This window comes from Anoplophora glabripennis, unplaced genomic scaffold, assembly GCF_000390285.2.
Source record: "Anoplophora glabripennis isolate ALB-LARVAE unplaced genomic scaffold, Agla_2.0 scaffold93, whole genome shotgun sequence".
NCBI classification, from domain to species: Eukaryota; Metazoa; Arthropoda; class Insecta; order Coleoptera; family Cerambycidae; genus Anoplophora; species Anoplophora glabripennis.
The window spans coordinates 518,917-538,234 of record NW_019416235.1 but is presented as its reverse complement, the minus strand read 5'-3'; the positions used below and the strand labels follow the sequence as shown (position 1 = coordinate 538,234).

General features: G+C 33.4%; 1 protein-coding gene across 2 annotated transcripts in view; it reads right to left on the bottom strand.

Annotated features, from left to right (window-relative positions):
- The window catches only part of LOC108903632 (neurotrimin-like), a 360,822-nt gene that overhangs the window by 64,814 nt on the left and 276,690 nt on the right, over positions 1 to 19,318 (bottom strand). For both annotated transcript variants that reach the window (XM_018705868.1, XM_018705869.1), the window contains exons 4-5: positions 6,017 to 6,175; positions 5,779 to 5,907 (exon numbers count right to left, since the gene is read on the bottom strand). In XM_018705868.1, coding sequence (XP_018561384.1) covers positions 5,779 to 5,907; positions 6,017 to 6,175 — 288 coding nt within the window. The remainder of the gene's footprint in view (positions 1 to 5,778; positions 5,908 to 6,016; positions 6,176 to 19,318) is intronic.

The window sequence follows — 19,318 nt, the reverse complement described above, 5'->3', positions numbered from 1 at the left end:
TTCTTTCACGTCAACCTTTAAAAGTACCTTCAGGGCAATTTGTATCAGTCCCACATAGTTGTAGTTCTATTAAAATGGTTTTTACTTATACTTATTTACGTATGAAATGTATTGTACAAACTTTATTCAAACATGCATACTTTGTAATAAAGCAAAATTTATTTCACGGAAAATATATTATTGTATATACAACACAGAAGTAGCAATAAAATGAGAATTATAATCCATAATTCTAATTACTTCATATCCATGTGGGCGTCGCGTGTATTCTAGTACGTCCTTATTCGTACATCGGCGTATACAGGGCGAATTATTTGTTTGTGATAAAAAATAAAATGTAATAAAACAAGAAATAAACACTTTTTATAAGTTTCTAACAATCACACACAAAAAATGAATTTCTAATAAATCAAACTGTTTAACTTATAAAAGTTATAAAAGTTACACGGTTTGCGGCAAAGAGGAAAAGGTTGTAAAGTACGGCGATACCCTTTTGTCCTGATGCTTCAATAATTAATTGAAATAGGATAATGTAATAGGACGCATATTCGCTGCAATGACATGATATTCGGTGATGATTAATTGATTATGTATAACGGTTGGTAAGTATCGGTTTTGTTCGCTTCTGCAAATTCTAAAAGTCAGCCGGTGTCGATTTTGCAAAATAAATAGTGTCATCGCTCGGTTGGCCTTGCACACAGCAGTTACTTTTTTGTTTTGTACAGGAACGGCGTCGATTGCATTTTCAGTTCTGTAAAGCTGTCCATACACTACGAAGAAACCGTGCAATCTTACCCGCAGATTTACTTATAATGAGTATACTTTATTTGTTTGCATTTATATTGAAAAACTTACACGTACAGTGAGAAAACTGATTCAATTCCTCATTTTGTAAATTACTATTATTTGAGTGAAGGGACGAATATTCGACCATTCGTCGAATTAACGTTGGCTTTGGGTAATATAGTGTAAAGTATATTAAAAATAGCTACCATCGTTTTAAATAGATGATTCGGTACGCCAGCTCTGTTCGCTATGATCGCTATGCACGTTACAAACAGCGAATATAGTAACACAAAGCGCTATGCTAACTATTTTTGCAGTGCTCACCATACGTATCAAAAATAGTCATCATTGCTTTACGTTGCTGTATGGCCATACAGAGTACTATGTAGCTATGTTCGGCAAGTGCATGACAAATAGGTACGATTGTTTTAAATACATGTATGATGGCTGTGCATGCTACGTCAATATAGTGACGATACAAAGCACTATGCTAGTTATTTTTGCAATGCTTACCATCCGTGTCAAAAGTCATTGCTCTGTGCTAGGGCCATACAGAGAGCTATGGTCGCTATGTTCGCTAAGTACATTAAAAATAGTTACCACTGTTTTAAATGGATGTGACGACACAAAATGTCATAGCTACCGTTGTCAATATCCAACAAAATGCTACAGACAGTGATTTATTAGCTATGTTCGCTACGTTAAACACTCAGTTTGCGATATTGCTTTACGCCAGGACCATACCGAGTTCTACACTAGCTATGTTCGTTAAGTATGTTAAAAATAGCTGGTGTTCTTTGAAATGGATGTGGCGACACTAAATCTCTACAGCCTACTCTCTTTTAGGATGATAGATGTGACAGGTATCTTTAAAATTTATCTGAGTTTTTATAGAAGAGTGAACCGTTGTCAATATCCAATAAAATACCACACATTGTCTTATATTAGCTATGTTCGCGACGTTAAAACAGCTACCACATTTGCTATGCGTCATTGTTTTATCGGCTCTATACTAGCTATGTACGCTAAATACACTAAAATAGCTACGGCTGTTTTAAATGGATTTGGCGACACTAAGTGCATACAGCGTACGCTATTTTCGGATGATAGATGTAGCAATAGAGTGCTATGAGTGGTCGTAATTTTTGGCTTTTTTAATCGTGTAATCTTACCGGTAGATTTATTTGAAATCAGTATAGTTTATTTGTTTGCATTTATACTAACAACTTCTCGTTTCGTCGAATTACCGTCGGCTTTCTGTTTTTCTGTACTTACAACTTGTATATTCCAACAGTATAAACAGTGATCAAGTACGTGCTGCTACGAAACTATTGGTCGAAACAAAAATCTCATTAATTTCATTTCTATTTCTAAAACTCCAGTGATTTTTGACATCAGCTACACTCCTTATAATTAAAGTCCCACTTTCGAAAACACCCAGTATTTACAACATCGTTGTCTCATTCTAACAAAGCTATACTCTGCTATAATTACGTTTGTTTTTGTTTATCTATTTGCTGGTAGTATATCATTAGTAAATCTGAACATACGTTTTTTTTTACGTATTAAACATGTTATTAAAAATATTGTCAGTTACATACTCGTAGATATAAAATAAATGCTGAATAGCCAGTTAACGAGCATTATTGATCGTGAAAAAAGTTTCTGTTTTCAAAGTAATGTTCTTCTTCTAATCGCTTAGACAGACGTAGACGTTGAAAAAATAGTTGGTGGACAAAGGTGAATGGGTACAAATCAATTCGTATTAACCAAAACCATTTAGCATTGGACATAATCTCATGTAATATATATGCGTGGTATTTAAAGGTATTGTCAGTGAAGCCTAACTAAGCCTCCTGAATATACAAATTATCTAGTATTAAGTATGAACAAGTCCCTTGGTAAGAATGAATATTCAACTGTACATTAAAATTGTAGATGGGGCTTTGATAAATCATAAACTAAAGAATATCCATAGAAAAGGACTTGTATACATTGAAAAGCGTACACCCTGTACGTTTAGGGTTAAGTTACAACAGCGGATGTTAAATTAAAACGGGTAATTAAATTGCTTCAAAGAAGTTTTGTTTTCAGATTTGCTAATTCAGTGTAAAATGTTGCCGTCCACCCAACATAAGTGTGTATAAACAATTAGTAAATAGGATGTTTATAATTTGTACAGAACAATTCTAATTTAGTTTGGCTGGGACGGGAGAATAAACCATGCAAATAATTAAGTATTCCAAAAGTCCTTGACTATGCTAACTAGCCGCAGCTATCCAGTTTTAACATGGACAAATGGTCTCTACATTAGCTGACCATTGTAGTTGCAGTGTGTATAATTTCAACTCTGCTTCTCGCGATACCCATTGTAAAGTTGACAGTCCGAATTGCCACGCTCGTTCCTACCGTACAATAGATACTAATTTATGCCGGTGACTGTACATCTAAACAGTTCAGATATTGCAGGTTTACCATTTTAACTGGATAATAAAAATCCGGAACATCGAAATACTTTATCTCCGAGCATATATATCAGCCAAGCTATCAAATGACTTCACCGGCGGTATATTTTTCGTTTGAATTTTTCCGAAACTTTTGTTTTAGTCGAATATATAGGATAGCCATCAGCGTATAAATACCAGTTAAAAATATATACGTACAGGAAGACCAGCGCGACTATCAATAGTTAATTAGTAGCGCTGTCAGAGAGAGCCGCATTTCAATGCGTGTCAAGCGGGTCAACCGAAACATGCGCGAGCGGCTGCCTGCTGTTCACGTTCACGTAACGTTAGTATACTGTTGCCTTTGTCATCGTGCGGATGATGCGTAATTAATTCCTATCCGTTGGTGTTTATGATGGTGTATTGTAGACAATTTAATTTGTTGCTTTTTAATAAATAATGCGTACGCCTATGCCCCGCGGCTCGGTTCTGACAGCCCTGTTAATTAGGATATATTTCATGTTACGTCAAAGAAAATATGGGAACTGAGAACACCAGTGGTAGAATAAATAAAAATAAATAAGGAAAAGTGTTTTTGTTGAGCACATTTGGATATAAGTAACGAAATGCTAGACTGGTTTAAATAAATAATAATTTGATAATTTTTTAAAAATAAATAAACAGTTTATTAATCACAGCCAAATGCCTCTTGTACATTTAAGACGGATTCATTCGTAGGTTTGGTAACAATACAGAAAAATGTTTCGAAGGAAACTTGGACCAAACAATTTCATTACATTTTAGTACTCTTTTTAATTATATGAGCTGTCTCGTTTCTTTTGGACGTTACTTATCTTCATTTTTTTAATTGAATACCCTGTACACAGTAAAAAAAATTCAATTTTACTCAGCAATGTATCAATTTCTGTTCACATCCAATTGAGTGAAATATTCACTCTATTAGTATGAGTACAACTAAAATTTTATGAGTGGAACTATTGCAACAGAAGCGAGTGACTTTTGACTCTATTCTGAATATGTAAATCCAATTAAAAGTTAACTTTTTCTCTAAATTTAACAATGAATGAGTAATTTGAGACTTAATTTATATTCTCTTTAAATTTTAATTTAAATATCATTGTATTAAAGTCATTAAAGAAAAGTCCTCTAAATTGGTTTTATATACTCAGAATAGAGTCAAAAGTCACTCAACTGATAGTTACTCTGATTTGAGTAAAATTCACTCATTTCTGATGCAATATTTCAGTGAAAATTTCACTCAATGGGGTGTGGTCAGAAATTGTTACATTATTGAATAAAATTGAGTGAAATTTGAGTGAATTTTTTTGTGTAAGCTTCCAGGCACTGTTTTATAGGACCTTGTTTCTTAATTTGTGATGCGAATTCTTCAAATACCCAATGAATTCAGTTTCAGTTCAAATATACACGTACTGGGTGTTTCCTAAGTCCATGTTATAACTTTTTTGTAGAGCATTATAGACCATAGTATTGATGAAAATAGACCTAAGACCATTGTTTTCGAGCACAAGATATTGTAAAGAAAAAAAAAAACATTTTCTTTTGATATTTTCTAAGGTATAAGAAAATCGGAAAAATTGACGTGAATGAATATTTTAGAAAAGGTCATAGGCGTAGAAATTACACTTTGCGAAAAACTTGACCTCCTCGTATCTACGGCTCTGGCAACTGAAATGCAGAATTACTACACTGTAAAAAATCAGTGTGATTGAAAGCAATAAAGGTTCGGAGTGAATCCATTCAGTGAAATTATTGAGTAAATTTTCACTCAATATTGGCATTTTGATCATTTTACTCATTTGTGATTATATTTAAACTAAAACTGAGTACTTTCATTCAAATCGGAGTAAATGTTCTCATTACTGAGCGAGATTAAATGTATATTAATTCCGAGAATAGGCCTTAGCCGGTGTCGACGGGTCTCAGTTGGCGGGTCTCAGCCAGGACAGGAGGAGGCCCCGCGAAGAGAATTCATTTCAACACTGTATATCCTAATTAATTATTTATGAGTGATTTACTTTTGCACTCAATATTTAGTTAATTAAAAACCAACTCTGAGTAAAAAATGATTCAATAATAGTCAATTTAAATCATATTAGAGAAAAAGTCGACTCTAAATTGGTTTTATATACTCAGAATAGAATCAAAAGTTACTCAACTGATAGTTAGCAGTAACTCGGATTTGAGTTAAAACTCACTCATTTCTGATGCAATAGTTTCACTCAGTTGTACTCATACTAATAGAGCGAAAATTTCACTCAATCGTTTGTGGACAGAAATTGATACATTATCGAGTAAAAATGAGTGAAAAACGAGGGATTTTTTTTACAGTGTCGCATGGTATGGCAAGTACTGAGTGTAGGCATTATTGATAAAATTTTGAAGCTTCACACGTTGATGAAATATTAAAAAAATTATAATTTTTTTGTTTTTGAAATTTGAAGGCCCATATTTCGAAAATCAAGTCATAGGACACTATATTTAATTTGAGAAGGATAAAAATACTTACAGTCAACACTGATTTTGATCCTTTTGCTCACAGTAGGGGGTATCCCATTGCTGGCTATGCACAGGTAGGCTCCCATGTCCAACCTTGAAATTTTTGTCAATTCCAGTTTTTCCCCTTCCCACTCGACGACTGTAACAGGGAAATAAGGTTGCATTAAGCAATGAAGGGAGTATCGAAGGAGAAAGAACGTTGGTTTGAGGGAGGATTTAAGGAAATTATAAAAGAAAATTCAGCTCACCTTGGAGTGTCTTGTTTATGGTAATTTTGGAATTATCGTCTCTCTTCCATTTAACGCTAGGTGTGGGAAATCCGGTGGCTTTGCAAGTTAACGTTTCGTTCGACCCTTCCCTAACGATTACGTCGCTGCTGCTCAAAGAGTCGTCTATATTGGGGGGCACTGCAAATAATACAAAAACCAATCAATACTATTGCTAAAGTTTCAATTGTTTGTTTTCACTGACACATAGAGTATTTGCGGGAATATCAGGTCGGATTACGGAAATTCTCGCATCGGGAAATTTGATTTTATTTTTGTTCCGACTTCAATGAATTGCTGTGTGAATAGTCTGTACCCATCAATTATTAAATTGAAACAAAAGCTATTACTTATGTCTGGACCAATAGTCGAATCAGCTAATAACCAATGCGAAAAATAAGACAATAACAATTTTTTTTTGGAACACTGTTTTATTCCCAAAGTATTCCAAATAAATTTATTCCCATAAATAATAAAACCAGTATTTTTACAGCAAACATGTTTGTATCTGCGAAAATAAGCAATTACTATTTTATTCACAGCTACATCAACACTGAGAAATGTATACAGGGTGTTTCAGGATTAAGTCGACAAACTTTAAGGAGATATTCTTCATAAAAAAAATAAGAAAAATATCAAGTATACATTTTTTCCAGAGACGCTTCATTTTCGAAATATAGGGCGTTAAAGATCAATCAATTTTGCCATGAAACTATAAGAGTTAGGAAAAAAGTGAATGTACACTTTTTGTCGATAACAAACTGTTCTATCTAAAAACAGCATCATTTTCTATTTTCAGTAGGGCCGTATTATTATTTTTTATAATTTAATGAGTCTGAGTCCCCATAACTCCGGCCCCTGGTTGCTTGCGGGATTTCTAGTTCTATGGAAAAATGATATCTTATAAGATGATGTGTCATGACAAATTTGGCTTAAATAGCCTTCTTCATTTAGAAGTCATTTAAAAAATTCGAATTTTTTTAAAAATCTTTTAACACCCTATATTTCGAAAATGAAGCGTCTCTGGAAAAAAAATTATACTTGATTTTTTCTTATTTTTTTTATGAGCAATATCTCCTTAAAGTTTGTCGACTTAATCCTGAAACATCCTGTAGAATGCAGTGCAAGTAATTTGTTGCGAATAATAAGTATTGTATCATTTTAATAAGTGCACAAAATGAAAGTTTTAAAGTTGTTCATATTGGTTCACCTATTTTCTTTTATAGATTACTCTTCTATCGTTTCCAAAACTCGTAATTATATGTATGCTCCAACCAACTTTTGACTTAAAGCAGCTAGATCCAAGTGAAATAATAGCAGCCAGACACAATTAGTGAAATAGAAGTTATTTTGGGTAATTTTCTTATTATCAAACTTCTTTCAGGTAACTTCAGAATTCATTAACTATTTATTGAAGATATTTATTTGCAATTATCCTGATATTACAAAGCATGTTTCAAGCGCGAAGGAATATTTTCTAAAGTGCGAGGAATGTTCACTAAATTTTCAAAAAATCCGTATCATTTGCCAAAAAACAATTGAGCATCACATTTACATATCATTGTATAGTCTTTCCGGTCTCAATTGAAGACCAAAGAGCTAGGCAGCATGTACCAGGTTCGGTCGCTACGCAGCAACTCGGTATTGAAATAGTCGAAAAACTTGTTCCCATATTTATCTGGCCATACCCATATACAGGTCCTTATACGCCCAGTTGAGGAATGAGGGCGCGGACAAACGGCGCACATACACAGCCGCACTAGGCGACTGGGCCATAAATTTCAGTTGTCGACAAATTTTCTTGCAGTGCAGTGCAGCAATACGAAATTTGGTGTGATTCAGGTAATTTTAATTTATTATAGGCACCTTCAATTAATCATTCATATTACAATTGCGAAAGGGAGAAATAAGAGGGATATTTTGTTTACTAATATTATCACAACATGGCATTTTGTAGACCTTTTGAAACGGAACAAAACGAAAACTTTTTTAGGGACGACTATGAAACTGATTAAATTTTATTGCTAGGCGTTTTTATACATGTTGAACTGACTTCAGAAGCCAGTCTTTTCAATTAAAATGATACAGGATATTTTTCTGTACTGATTAGTGGTTCTGAAATTATAGGGAACTCTTTGGGTTCAGCACACGGACTAATTGATTTTGCACCTCGTATAATAACAAAGTTGTTGTACTTTGTGACACTAATGGACGGCCCTGTGTAAGTTCATATGATTTCATTGATGAGAATTTAGGAAAATAGATTTTTTTGCACCTCGAACAATAACAAAGTTGTTGTACTTTGTCACACTAATGGACGGCTCTGTGTAAGTTCATATGATTTCATTGATGAGAAATTAGGAAAATTTCTAGAAATATTTTAAAACCTTAAACCTTAAAGCAAAATAAAAGTTCAAAATCTGCTACTACAAAAAATGTCGATATAGTTCAGAATAATTTTCATATAAATTAGAGGGGTGTAAAACTTCGTGCTGACATGGAATCACGTAAAGTGGACAATACCATAATCAACGATATCTCACTGATAGAGCAACCACATGGGTGCAAGCAATAAGCTATATTAAGTTTAGTACAGTGGATCTGAAACCACAAACCTAGTGAGAGATTAGATTGGATTAAACACATTTGTATTGGAAACGGGAAAATCTAAATTTGCGTTAGTTTGATTATCCAATTGGTGATTACACACATGCGGCATCGTGAAATCTAGCAGAAAAAGATGAACTGCGGCGTTTTTTGTGAAATGGTGCGGCAGGTTGTATCACGATGTTCTTGCATTGATATACAGGGTGTTTTGAAATGAAATAGCAAAAATGGTACCAGTGAATGTAGAGTCAAAAATAAGAGGATTGAAGTAAAAATACTTTATATGAAAGTTGCACCCCTGAGGCGATATAACCTCTTAAAGGAGGGGATTGAAATTCACATTTTAATTTTTTTCTTTAACATGAGGAATTAGACACGAAACTTGGTATGAGCATCCTACTAATAAATCGACAACTTTTCAATATTTGTTCGATCATTGGCGTATTTTATAAAGGAGTGAAACAGTCAACCCCATTGCAATATTTTATTAGAAATTTTTTATATGAAGCAAATTATTTATTTAAAAATATTTATTGGGAAGACTGATTTATTGCGCAACTTTTTTACCTCTTGTAATTTTTCGATAAAACCGATATTTTTCTAGTAAAAAAGTTAGATGCGTCATCGTACACTAAAAGGGTAATTGCGAAAATTTGTAAAAATAAAGTAGGCGGATGTCATAACAAATAAATTGTTATTTATCATATTAATAAATTGACACTTTCTGTCAACCAATAATTAGTACCAATTGATTAATTTATTATCAGAATAATTATGGCAAATAATATATATACCAATGACGAATATGTCGACATGCTCCAAGTGTGTTTCGAACCCAGAAAAAATAGTAACGCTGCAATAAGATTATACCACCAAAGATATCCAAACCGACCGATTCCTCATAGACAAACATTGGCCTCGGTGGACAGAAGGCTTCGCGAAACTGGTAAAATTCAGCCCAATCGTGAGGGTGCCGGAAGAAGATGTAATGTCCGAACTGTTGAAACTGAGGAAGCTATACTGGAACATCTAGAACAAGACTATGATACAAGTACAAGACAGGTGTCCAGACAACTGCAAGTTTCTCACAGTCTTGTGTGATGTAGCTCATGAAAATCTTTCATACCCTTTTCACCATCAACCCGTGCAAGAATTGAATGACCCTGATTTACCTAACCGTGTGGATTTTTGTCAATGGTACATAAATATTTCTAGGCATAATTTAAATTTCCTAATGAATATGCTTTTCACTGATGAAGCAAATTTTCCTAGAGTAGGTGCAGTAAACCTTCATAATGTTCATTCATGGCCGGAAGAAAATACTCATGAAATATTTGTTTCAAGATGTCAACATAATTTCAGTTTAAACGTTTGCATGGGAATTGTAGGAAATACTCTATAGTCTGTTTGGAAATGAAAGAGAGTAATAAAACCCCGAGATAGAACTGGCCATGGGCGTGGTAATATTTCGTTTCAGGTAATTATCGGGTAACACTAATGCTAACAAAAATGACAGGGATTGGAAAATCGACTATCTACAGACTTTTAAAGGAAACAAAAAATGAACAAGATACTGTAAATCCCCCAAAATCATCTACAGGGAGGTCAAAAGTCGTTATAGATGATTTCTTCAAAAATGTCATTCGCAGAAAAGTACACTCATTTTATTTTAAAAAAGAAATACCAACGCTAAACAAAATTTTAAGTGAACTTTCAGAGGACAACGATTTGCCAAAAATCAGTAGAAGCAAATTATGGGCCGTCTTACGAGAGTTGAATTTTTGCTGGGAAAAGCAGAACAGGAAGTCAGTTCTTATCGATAAAGATGAAATTATTTGTTGGCGAAGATCCTACTTAAGATCAATTAGAAAATTCCGTGACGAAGGGAGGAATATTTATTATCTAGACGAAACTTGGGTCAACGAGGGATATACTGTAACAAAAGTATGGCAAGATAAAAATGTAAAAAGTTTTCGACAAGCATTTTTGGATGGACTTTCAACAGGGTTCAAGGCACCTTCAGGTAAAGGGCGAAGATTAATAGTGACACATATAGGTAGTGCCAGTGGTTTTGTAGATGGCGGTTTACTTTTATTTGAATCTAAAAATACAGGTGACTATCACGAAGACATGAACGCAGATGTTTTCGAAGAGTATTTTACACAGATGTTGGATCTTATTCCTCCGGGGTCTGTAATTGTCATGGATAATGCCAGTTACCATTCACGGCAGACCGAGCGGACGCCTACGACTGCTTGGAGGAAAGCCGATATAATTCAATGGTTATCCGGAAAAAACATTTCTTTTGAAACAAATATGGTGAAAAAGGAACTTTTGACACTTGTCAATCTTAATAAAGATCAGAAAAAATATGTTATCGATGAAATGGCAACAAATCGCCAAATAACGGTACTACGGTTACCACCTTATCACTGTGAACTTAACCCAATCGAATTAGTCTGGGCGCAGGTAAAAGGAGATGTAGCGCGAAATAATACGACGTTTAAATTAAGTGACGTGAAAATTTTGTTAAAAAATTCCTTGGAACGAGTAACTGCAGATAACTGGCAAAGATGTATACATCATGTACAAAAAGAAGAGGAGAAAATGTGGGAACTCGATAATTTAATTGACGTTACTGTGGAACCTATCGTTATCAATCTAGGAGACGAAGATAATTCATCAGAATATTCAGAGGATGAATTTTAATATACCTACTTTTTTATTTTCTTTATTGTACATTTATACAACACTACATTTACTCACCATAATTTGAATTTTCAAAATACATATATTTTTGTGTGGAATAAAAGTCTATTCATTAAATTTAAATAAATATTTTGATAATAATATTGAATAATTTTATTTGAATTACTAAAAACCCTCTTAACCCGGTTATGATGCTTAAAGTAGCCTCATGTTTTGAAATGCTGTTTTTATATTGTTTACTTATAAGAGAAATGGACCGAGAAATTGAAGCGGCATAGACAAAGACGGATTGTCGGGGATTAAATTTTAGCTACCTGCTACAATTTAGTACAGTCCGATCACACAAAGTTTTTTTAAAAGTACACCTCATCTATACGGAAAATACATAATATAAAAATATTGAATATAAGCACCAGTACTACATTTATTTACGATTTGCATACATAATAAGCTTTTATTACTCTCTTTCATTTCTAAACAGACACACAGGCTTGGAGCGACCGAGTATTTTAGTTTTTTGAACGACATTATTTGAGGATGTACCCCTCGCTACATGTCAGGTGGTTAGAGAATGGTTGAATTTAAATTACCCGAATCGCTGGATTGGTCGTGGTCGTGATGCCCCTATTTGTTGGTCAGCACATTCACCTGACCTAACGCCTATGGATTTCTTTTTCTGGGGACACATAAAAAGTATTGTTTATGCCACTCCTGTTGCCTCCTTAGAACGTTTAAGAATATTTCAGGCAGCAGACCTTCGCAATAACCAAGAACTGTTTGTGCGAGTGCATTACAACTTCAACAGACGTATTAGGTTATGATTGCAGCAAAATGAAAATTATTTCGAGAATATTCTTTAAATTTAATTTTGCATTTCTTATTTTTCGTTTCTATTAAATTTTATTTCAGATAAATAACTTTACCTAATACATGTCCCATAATCATAAGTTATCAAACATTTTTCATTAATTAATAGCAAATTATTATTCTTAATGTTATTATTAAATTACCAGCTTATTAACTGAAAATGTCAATTTATTAATTTGATAAATAACAATTTATTTGATATGACATCCGCCTACTTTATTTTTACAAATTTTCGCAGTTACCCCTTTAGTGAACGATGACGCATCTAATTTTCTTACTAGAAAACTATCGGTTTTATAGAAAAATTACAAGAGGTAAAAAAGTTGCGCAATAAATCAGTCTTCTCAATATTTTTTAAATAAATAATTTGCCTCATATAAAAAGTTTCTAATAAAATATTGCAGTGGAGTTGACTGTTTCACTCCTTTATAAAATACGGCAATGGTCGAACAAATATTGAAAAGTTATCTCTTTATTAGTAGGATGTTCACACCAAGTTTCGTGTCTCTAGTATTCCTCATGTTAAAGAAAAAAATTAAAATGTGAACTTCAATCCCCTCCTCTTATTTTTGGTTTTACATTTACTGGTACCTTTTATGCTACTTCATTTAAAAACATTCTGTATATAGGGTGTTTTTGAAGTGAATTTTCCTTAACAAAAAATAATAATAACAATAACAATAATAATAATAATAATAATAATAGAACGAAGATGAAGAACTGACAACATGAAAACTACCAATATCTACTCCCAATACTTATCTACATTATTATCTACCAATATTTATGTCCAAATAAATAGAAAAAGTGTTTGACTGTCATCCTAAATGTTGATATTTTCTATATTTCCTTAATTTCTGCAGTGGAGGAATGAAAATCCGACAGGACACACAGTCATATGGATCTTGGAAAGGGTTTAGAAAGCAGAATTGTTTTAAATTCATCTAGTTATCATTATAAATTGTTTATACAATGGCCCCCAGGTCTCAATTTTATGATCCAGTGACCTTTTGCCGCCTAAGCTCACAATTTTTTTTTAAGATCGGTCGCTATTTGCAGGGGTCAAACAAAGGGGAAACGTTACTAAAAAAACGTAAGGGAAGTCTGACCTGCCTTGCATATTTGAATATTTAAAGAACTGATTTTTTAAAGGTTGTCAAAGGTAGGAAGCAGATGAAAATTATTAAATTATCGTGTAATAATTTATAATTCGCCGGCCCACATCTCTATATTTCGCTCGAGGGTAATTATAAATTAGTAAAATATAGTTCGAATCCAACTGGTACGGTTTATTTGATTACCATGAAGCATGTTTATATGTTCCAATATAATTTGCTCAACGATTGTCATTGCAGGAAATTTATGACGGAAGGTTTCCCTGTATTCGAGGGATAAACCACAGAACAAAACCCAACGTATTTTACTGCCATAATGCAATTCTGGAGAATTACAATATTTACTACTAGTTTTGGTATGTATCTTTCTCAAACTTTAAAGTTTCATATGGTATCAAAGAAAAGTTATTCGTATGAATGTGCGGCATGGTAAGAATATAATCTTACAAGGATCGACATCTGTGTAAGTGTAAAGTTTGGAATATATCTGATAAAAGCGCAGCATCTGCCTTAAGCAAGAAAATCCGCCAAATCGGGGCGGTTCGCATAATTTTCGTTATTTTCCCAAGAAATAGCCGTTACATACAAGACTGTCATTGGAGATGCAGATGCAATTAAAAAAAACAAACACAATTTGTCTAATCATTAACACAACACTTTTCTTAGTTTCTAAGCTCCAATGATACGACTCATAAAACTCCAGCTTCTAAAGGTAAGTAAATTAATTAATCTTATTTTTCTAGTAGTTGGTTCTGTGACCTTATTAGGCCTATTGTGTGTCCCACTATTTAGTCCTATTCGGCAAATAGTTTCGTGCTTTTAACAAAGTCCAAAAGCTTCCTTGCTGGCACTTCTCTCAGCTTCTTGGGTTCCAAATAGGGTCTCCCCAGTAGCGTCATTCTACTATCCCGGGCACTCGCCTAGGATATGCAGAAGAAAGCGCAGTTATTCACAGAACATGTTTTACGATCCATTGTGCATGCCGCTAATACCAGTTATTCCAAAACAGGTCCGTGATTCGTGTGTGATGTGATAGCTCAATTCTGACACCGGATATGTCGCATGAATTGTACAGATAACTTTTTTGTGTGGCTGTGTTGCAGTACCTCCGTGAATAGATTATTTCAGACCAGTCTGACCAACATGTCGACAATTTTATTACCAGTTACGTTACTGTGATCAGGGACATAGCTCCAACAGAGACAGAGTATTGACACACTTCAGAACCAGGCAGGAGGTAATCCTGTGCCAAAAGCGCGTACAAAATTGCCTGACTGTCTGTGCATATTAGAAGCAGAGCTAACGAATACCTCTACCTGGAAAATCCTGGTATACTTCCCCAGAGGATAAAACAAGTTCACCTCTGGTATCATGCTCATGCCACATAGACCAATCCCTGAACCTCCGTCAGTAAATCAGACGATTTCATTCGAGACTTGATTTCTACTTCCTACAACACTATAATTCCTCTTTAATTTATAATATATTAACAAACTCGTTATTGGGCTCAGGTTTATGGTTCACAAATCAATTTAGAAGGTGATAAGGCTAGGCTTGAGGTTCGCGCTAACATGACAGATGCTCGCCGAATCTCGCGCCGTGGAAAAGAGCCTTAACACTTCCAAAGGAACAGACTGATAGAAATGGAAGAAAACCTTTTGCTTGGAAACGTTATTAAGAAATAAACGTACTAATCGAACGTACTTAGTAGTCTCGTAGTTCTTAGATAGATAATTTATCAGCACAAATTGTATCAACTAATGACATCAGCAACAACTAGAATCGCTTATCAGTCCAACCCACCAGACATATACCGGTTTCGAAAGTTCAGACATGAAGCTAGGAAGGATCTTACGTACAATAATTTTGTTGATATATATTATTTATACATATTTCAGCAATGTCTAGCATTTACTGAAACGCTTTTATTACTGGGAGTTCTAAACTAGGAACAATTTTAACGACATAAAGTGGCTTCCAGTAAAATATGTGTCCACAGAAATATGTGGGATCTATATCTATCGAATAAAAGCACTTAGATATCTCTTTGAACATAAATTCGGTAAGTTTAGTAAGTAAAGTCGGCGCCGAATGAAAGATGGCTCTCCAGTGTTACTTGAAATTCTCAATTCGTTTAGTGAGTTTGTAATTTCTGATAATAGTTATGGGTACTAACCGCGTCTTCGCACAGAACAGTAAGGGGTCGTCCTCAAGTTCGTGATATGTTTCATTAGTTCGCTATTAGTGCGCATATATGCTAAAAATCATCGATCACTTGAACTAGAACCAGAAACGAAAAAATATTCAAAGTTTTTTTTAAATATATAGGGTGGTTCTAAAATGTAGCCCAACTGAAACAGAAGATGGAAAATATGTATTTTTTTAAATAAATTTCTATACGCCCCATACAACAACGAAGAGTTTTAGTAACATATATTTGATATGCTGTTTCAGGAAAATACCCTGTAAAGTTTTTGCTGTACATTTTCTATAGCAAACTTTTTTCTTCTTTAATTATTTTATTTTTATTGTGAAATGAATAGTTTCAGTTATTACGAATTTATTCAGCTGTGATATTTGTCCTTAAATGGAATTCATTTTCTTTAAGACAGATTCATGTACCAGCTCAGTAAACTTCGCCTTTAATTAGTTAACATATTAGCCCAAGTTTCGTCAATCTACGTAAAATATCTTAGTAAGTGTGATATTTTTGTTAAACTTGAACACGTCTAGGTGCTTTAGACCCTTCGCTAGGCTTTTGATCTAAAATAATCAAAGAACAACTTTCTAAAGTTGCATATGGAATTAGATAACACCCTGTAGACAGTATGAATGTTTAGTTTTAGTCGCAAATTGAAACGTCTGTAATTTCATTAATTGCACCTAATCAATACAGACTTTATTAAAAGTTTTTGAATGCAAGACTTAAGAGCTCCCTTAATAAAAAGTCAAGCAGATTAAGATCGGGTAAACGGATGGATGTTTCCACGTTGGCATTTTACCAGTGTTCTAGCAAGTTTGAGAATGTTTAGTTGCTTCGTAGATTCTATTTAGGTATAAAATACACTTCGCGTCAAAATTAACTCAACTAAAAATGCAATTTTGATGATTTTTTTCCCAATTTTATTTTTATCCATTAGTAATACTCCTAATATAGAAGTGATGGTAACGCCAAGGTCGTTATAAACAGCATTTAGGTTATGACTGAAGCTGTCAGAGAGAGCCGCAATTTAATGGCGTGCCAAGCAGGTCAACCGAGACATCAGTTGCCTCTGAATGCTTTTTACGTTCATGTCACCTTAGTATACTGTTGTCTTTTGTTATCGTGCGGATGTTGGTGTTTATGGTGATGTATTGTAGACAATTTAATTTGTTGCTTTTTAATAAATAATGCGAACGCCTATGTCCCGCGGCTCAGTTCTGATAGTCCTAGTTATGACCTTCAGTTGTATAATTTAACATTTCAATTTACTACCTAGTTTTTAAATTTAAAAAAATTAAAAATATTTTAAGTTTAACACCCTGTATCTTTTTAACGAAGCGTCCTAGATAAAAACTTTATAGGAAAGACTCCCTTTATAATTCACCAAAGAATACGAGGTATCATTTCTTGTCTCCATTTGTGAATCACCCTGTAGATTATACAACAATTTAATGTGTTGATCAAGAAAAGATTAAATGTCTAATTTGGAGTATGAGTCATCGATGTGAAACGACGAGAAATGGCCGAAATACGCGATACATTTTTCTCCTTTGTGTTATTGATTTAGTTCTTCGTGTCACAGATTAATTAATTTTTTTTTTAAATAAACTGGTGAGCTTACATTTAATATTGTATTTCAATTAATAACAGAGATAATGAAATGAATCAAAAACAAATTTTTCAGGAAAATAGAACTACAACATGATACAAGTAGACATAGCCTCTGACATAGCTGACGCTTTCTACAGGGCGTTTCAAATTTCGGAGGAAAAACTACTGTGACCTTAAATTTCGATAAATACTTCTACAGTAACTGTTGAAGAGTAAACCTATAATTACAAAAAGATCAAGATTATATCAGATTGAAATCGTGGCCCATTTTGGGTGGTGCTTAATTCTGATGCGAAGTGTATCCCAGGAAAGATCGCGAACAAAAGAAACGAGGGGCGAAAGTTATTTTGTAGTTGTTCCTTGCTCCGCAAAAAGTATTTGCCACTTAGCTTTTAGCAATTAAGGCAAGGAATTAGTAATTAGTTGGCATTGCGGGACTGTTTTAAATTTGAGACCGTACCCACGTGGTTCCGGTCGCTGTAGGACCGAGTGCCCTGTGGTTTGACGATGAACTTTGACCCTCGCTCCGAGCCATGCATTATTATTCGCTGCAGCAAACCCAATGTTCGGATGCTGCAAACTTTTTTAACTACCAGAATTCATTAAGAATTTCTCTACTGATAAAAGTAAGATGTTTCTCCGTTTCATTTCACTAGAGGTGTCTACGTATCACACATACTAAGTAGCGCATTAACACACAAAACTCACACCACCGTATACCTACTTCGGATAATTTCACTCACAGATTTCATTTAGGAGATATATTAATTTCCCGCATCATTAAAAACTCCCAGGCTTAAAAAAATTTTTGGCACGGAATTAAAGCACTTACACTCTCACTTTGTACAATACAGGGTGTGTCACAGTGAAAAAAAACAATACATTAAAAACTATTTCACTAATCAAGCTAAAAGTGACCACTCTTTTTTTCAAATGGAACCCTCTGTATATTATTGAATTTTTGAATTTAAAGCCTACTTTGATGAAAATATATTGGGTCTAAAATGTAGCGTTTGATGTAAATTTTTATGATTTTATGTGTGGGTTATATTAATTTAATATAATTTCATTAAATAATTTAATACGGGAAACAGACGTAAGTCTAACAAAGTCATAAGGTTTTTTAAATGTTTCGAAAACTAATTTGAATACAATATAATTCAATCACCTACTTGTTTGTCATTATTAATCGTGAATTTGTTCCTAAATAATGTATTAGTTATTAACATATAATGTTATAATGTTCTAGGGTTTATTTATTTCAATGTCTCCTAAATTAAAAAAAAAATCAAGGAAACCAGAAAGAAGAGTTTTTGATGATATTTAAAAGATGTCTAACATCCTCTTAAGGTGTAATATTATTTATGTAGGTTATAAATCAACAAAACAATTTACAAAATTTGATATTTTATAAGAACCAGAGGAGAAAATATGAAAATACTTTGTTTTATAGTTTGCGGTTTTTATTCTGCTTTACGATATAAGAGGTGGCTGCAAAAAAGTTGACGTGAAGAAATTTCAGTTGCAATTGTATTCAAAAATAGAATAGCACTTAATTAGGTATCTAAGTTTTGGGGTTTAAATAATCATAAACACTTTTTTATGATTGTTTAAATCTTTAAATCACTGCACAGTTTTCACAATAAATTAAATATTTTTTTATGTAGTTCCTTAAATAAAATGACTATTTAAAAAAATCTTAAGATTTTAGGATGTATTTACAATATTTTTTTATACCCATTATTATACATTGCCTTGTTGCAACAAAAGGTTATATTAATTTGATACTATGTATTTCAGTATATAATTTGTTTTTTTTTTAGATTCTTGTAAGCATTTTCCTAACAAAGTTTTAAGCCGTCGTGAGTTGGTTTAGTTTAAACAAATATTAAAAAATATTTTTATCAAGGGTAAATTTAAGATGGTCTAGTTAAAACGAAACACACTTTATTTATCATGACAAACAATTTTTCTTATAATTTTAGAAAGTATTTCGGCTTCTGTAACTTAACTCATACAAACTTATATGTCATCTTTTCCGAATAACTTTTGCTCACAAATTTCATTTAGAAGATATATTAATTTCGAACTTCTCGCCTAAATTTCAGATTGAGCCCTACTTGTCTGCGATTTCTGTAACACAATCAAAGACTATTGTTGTTGAGTCATCAG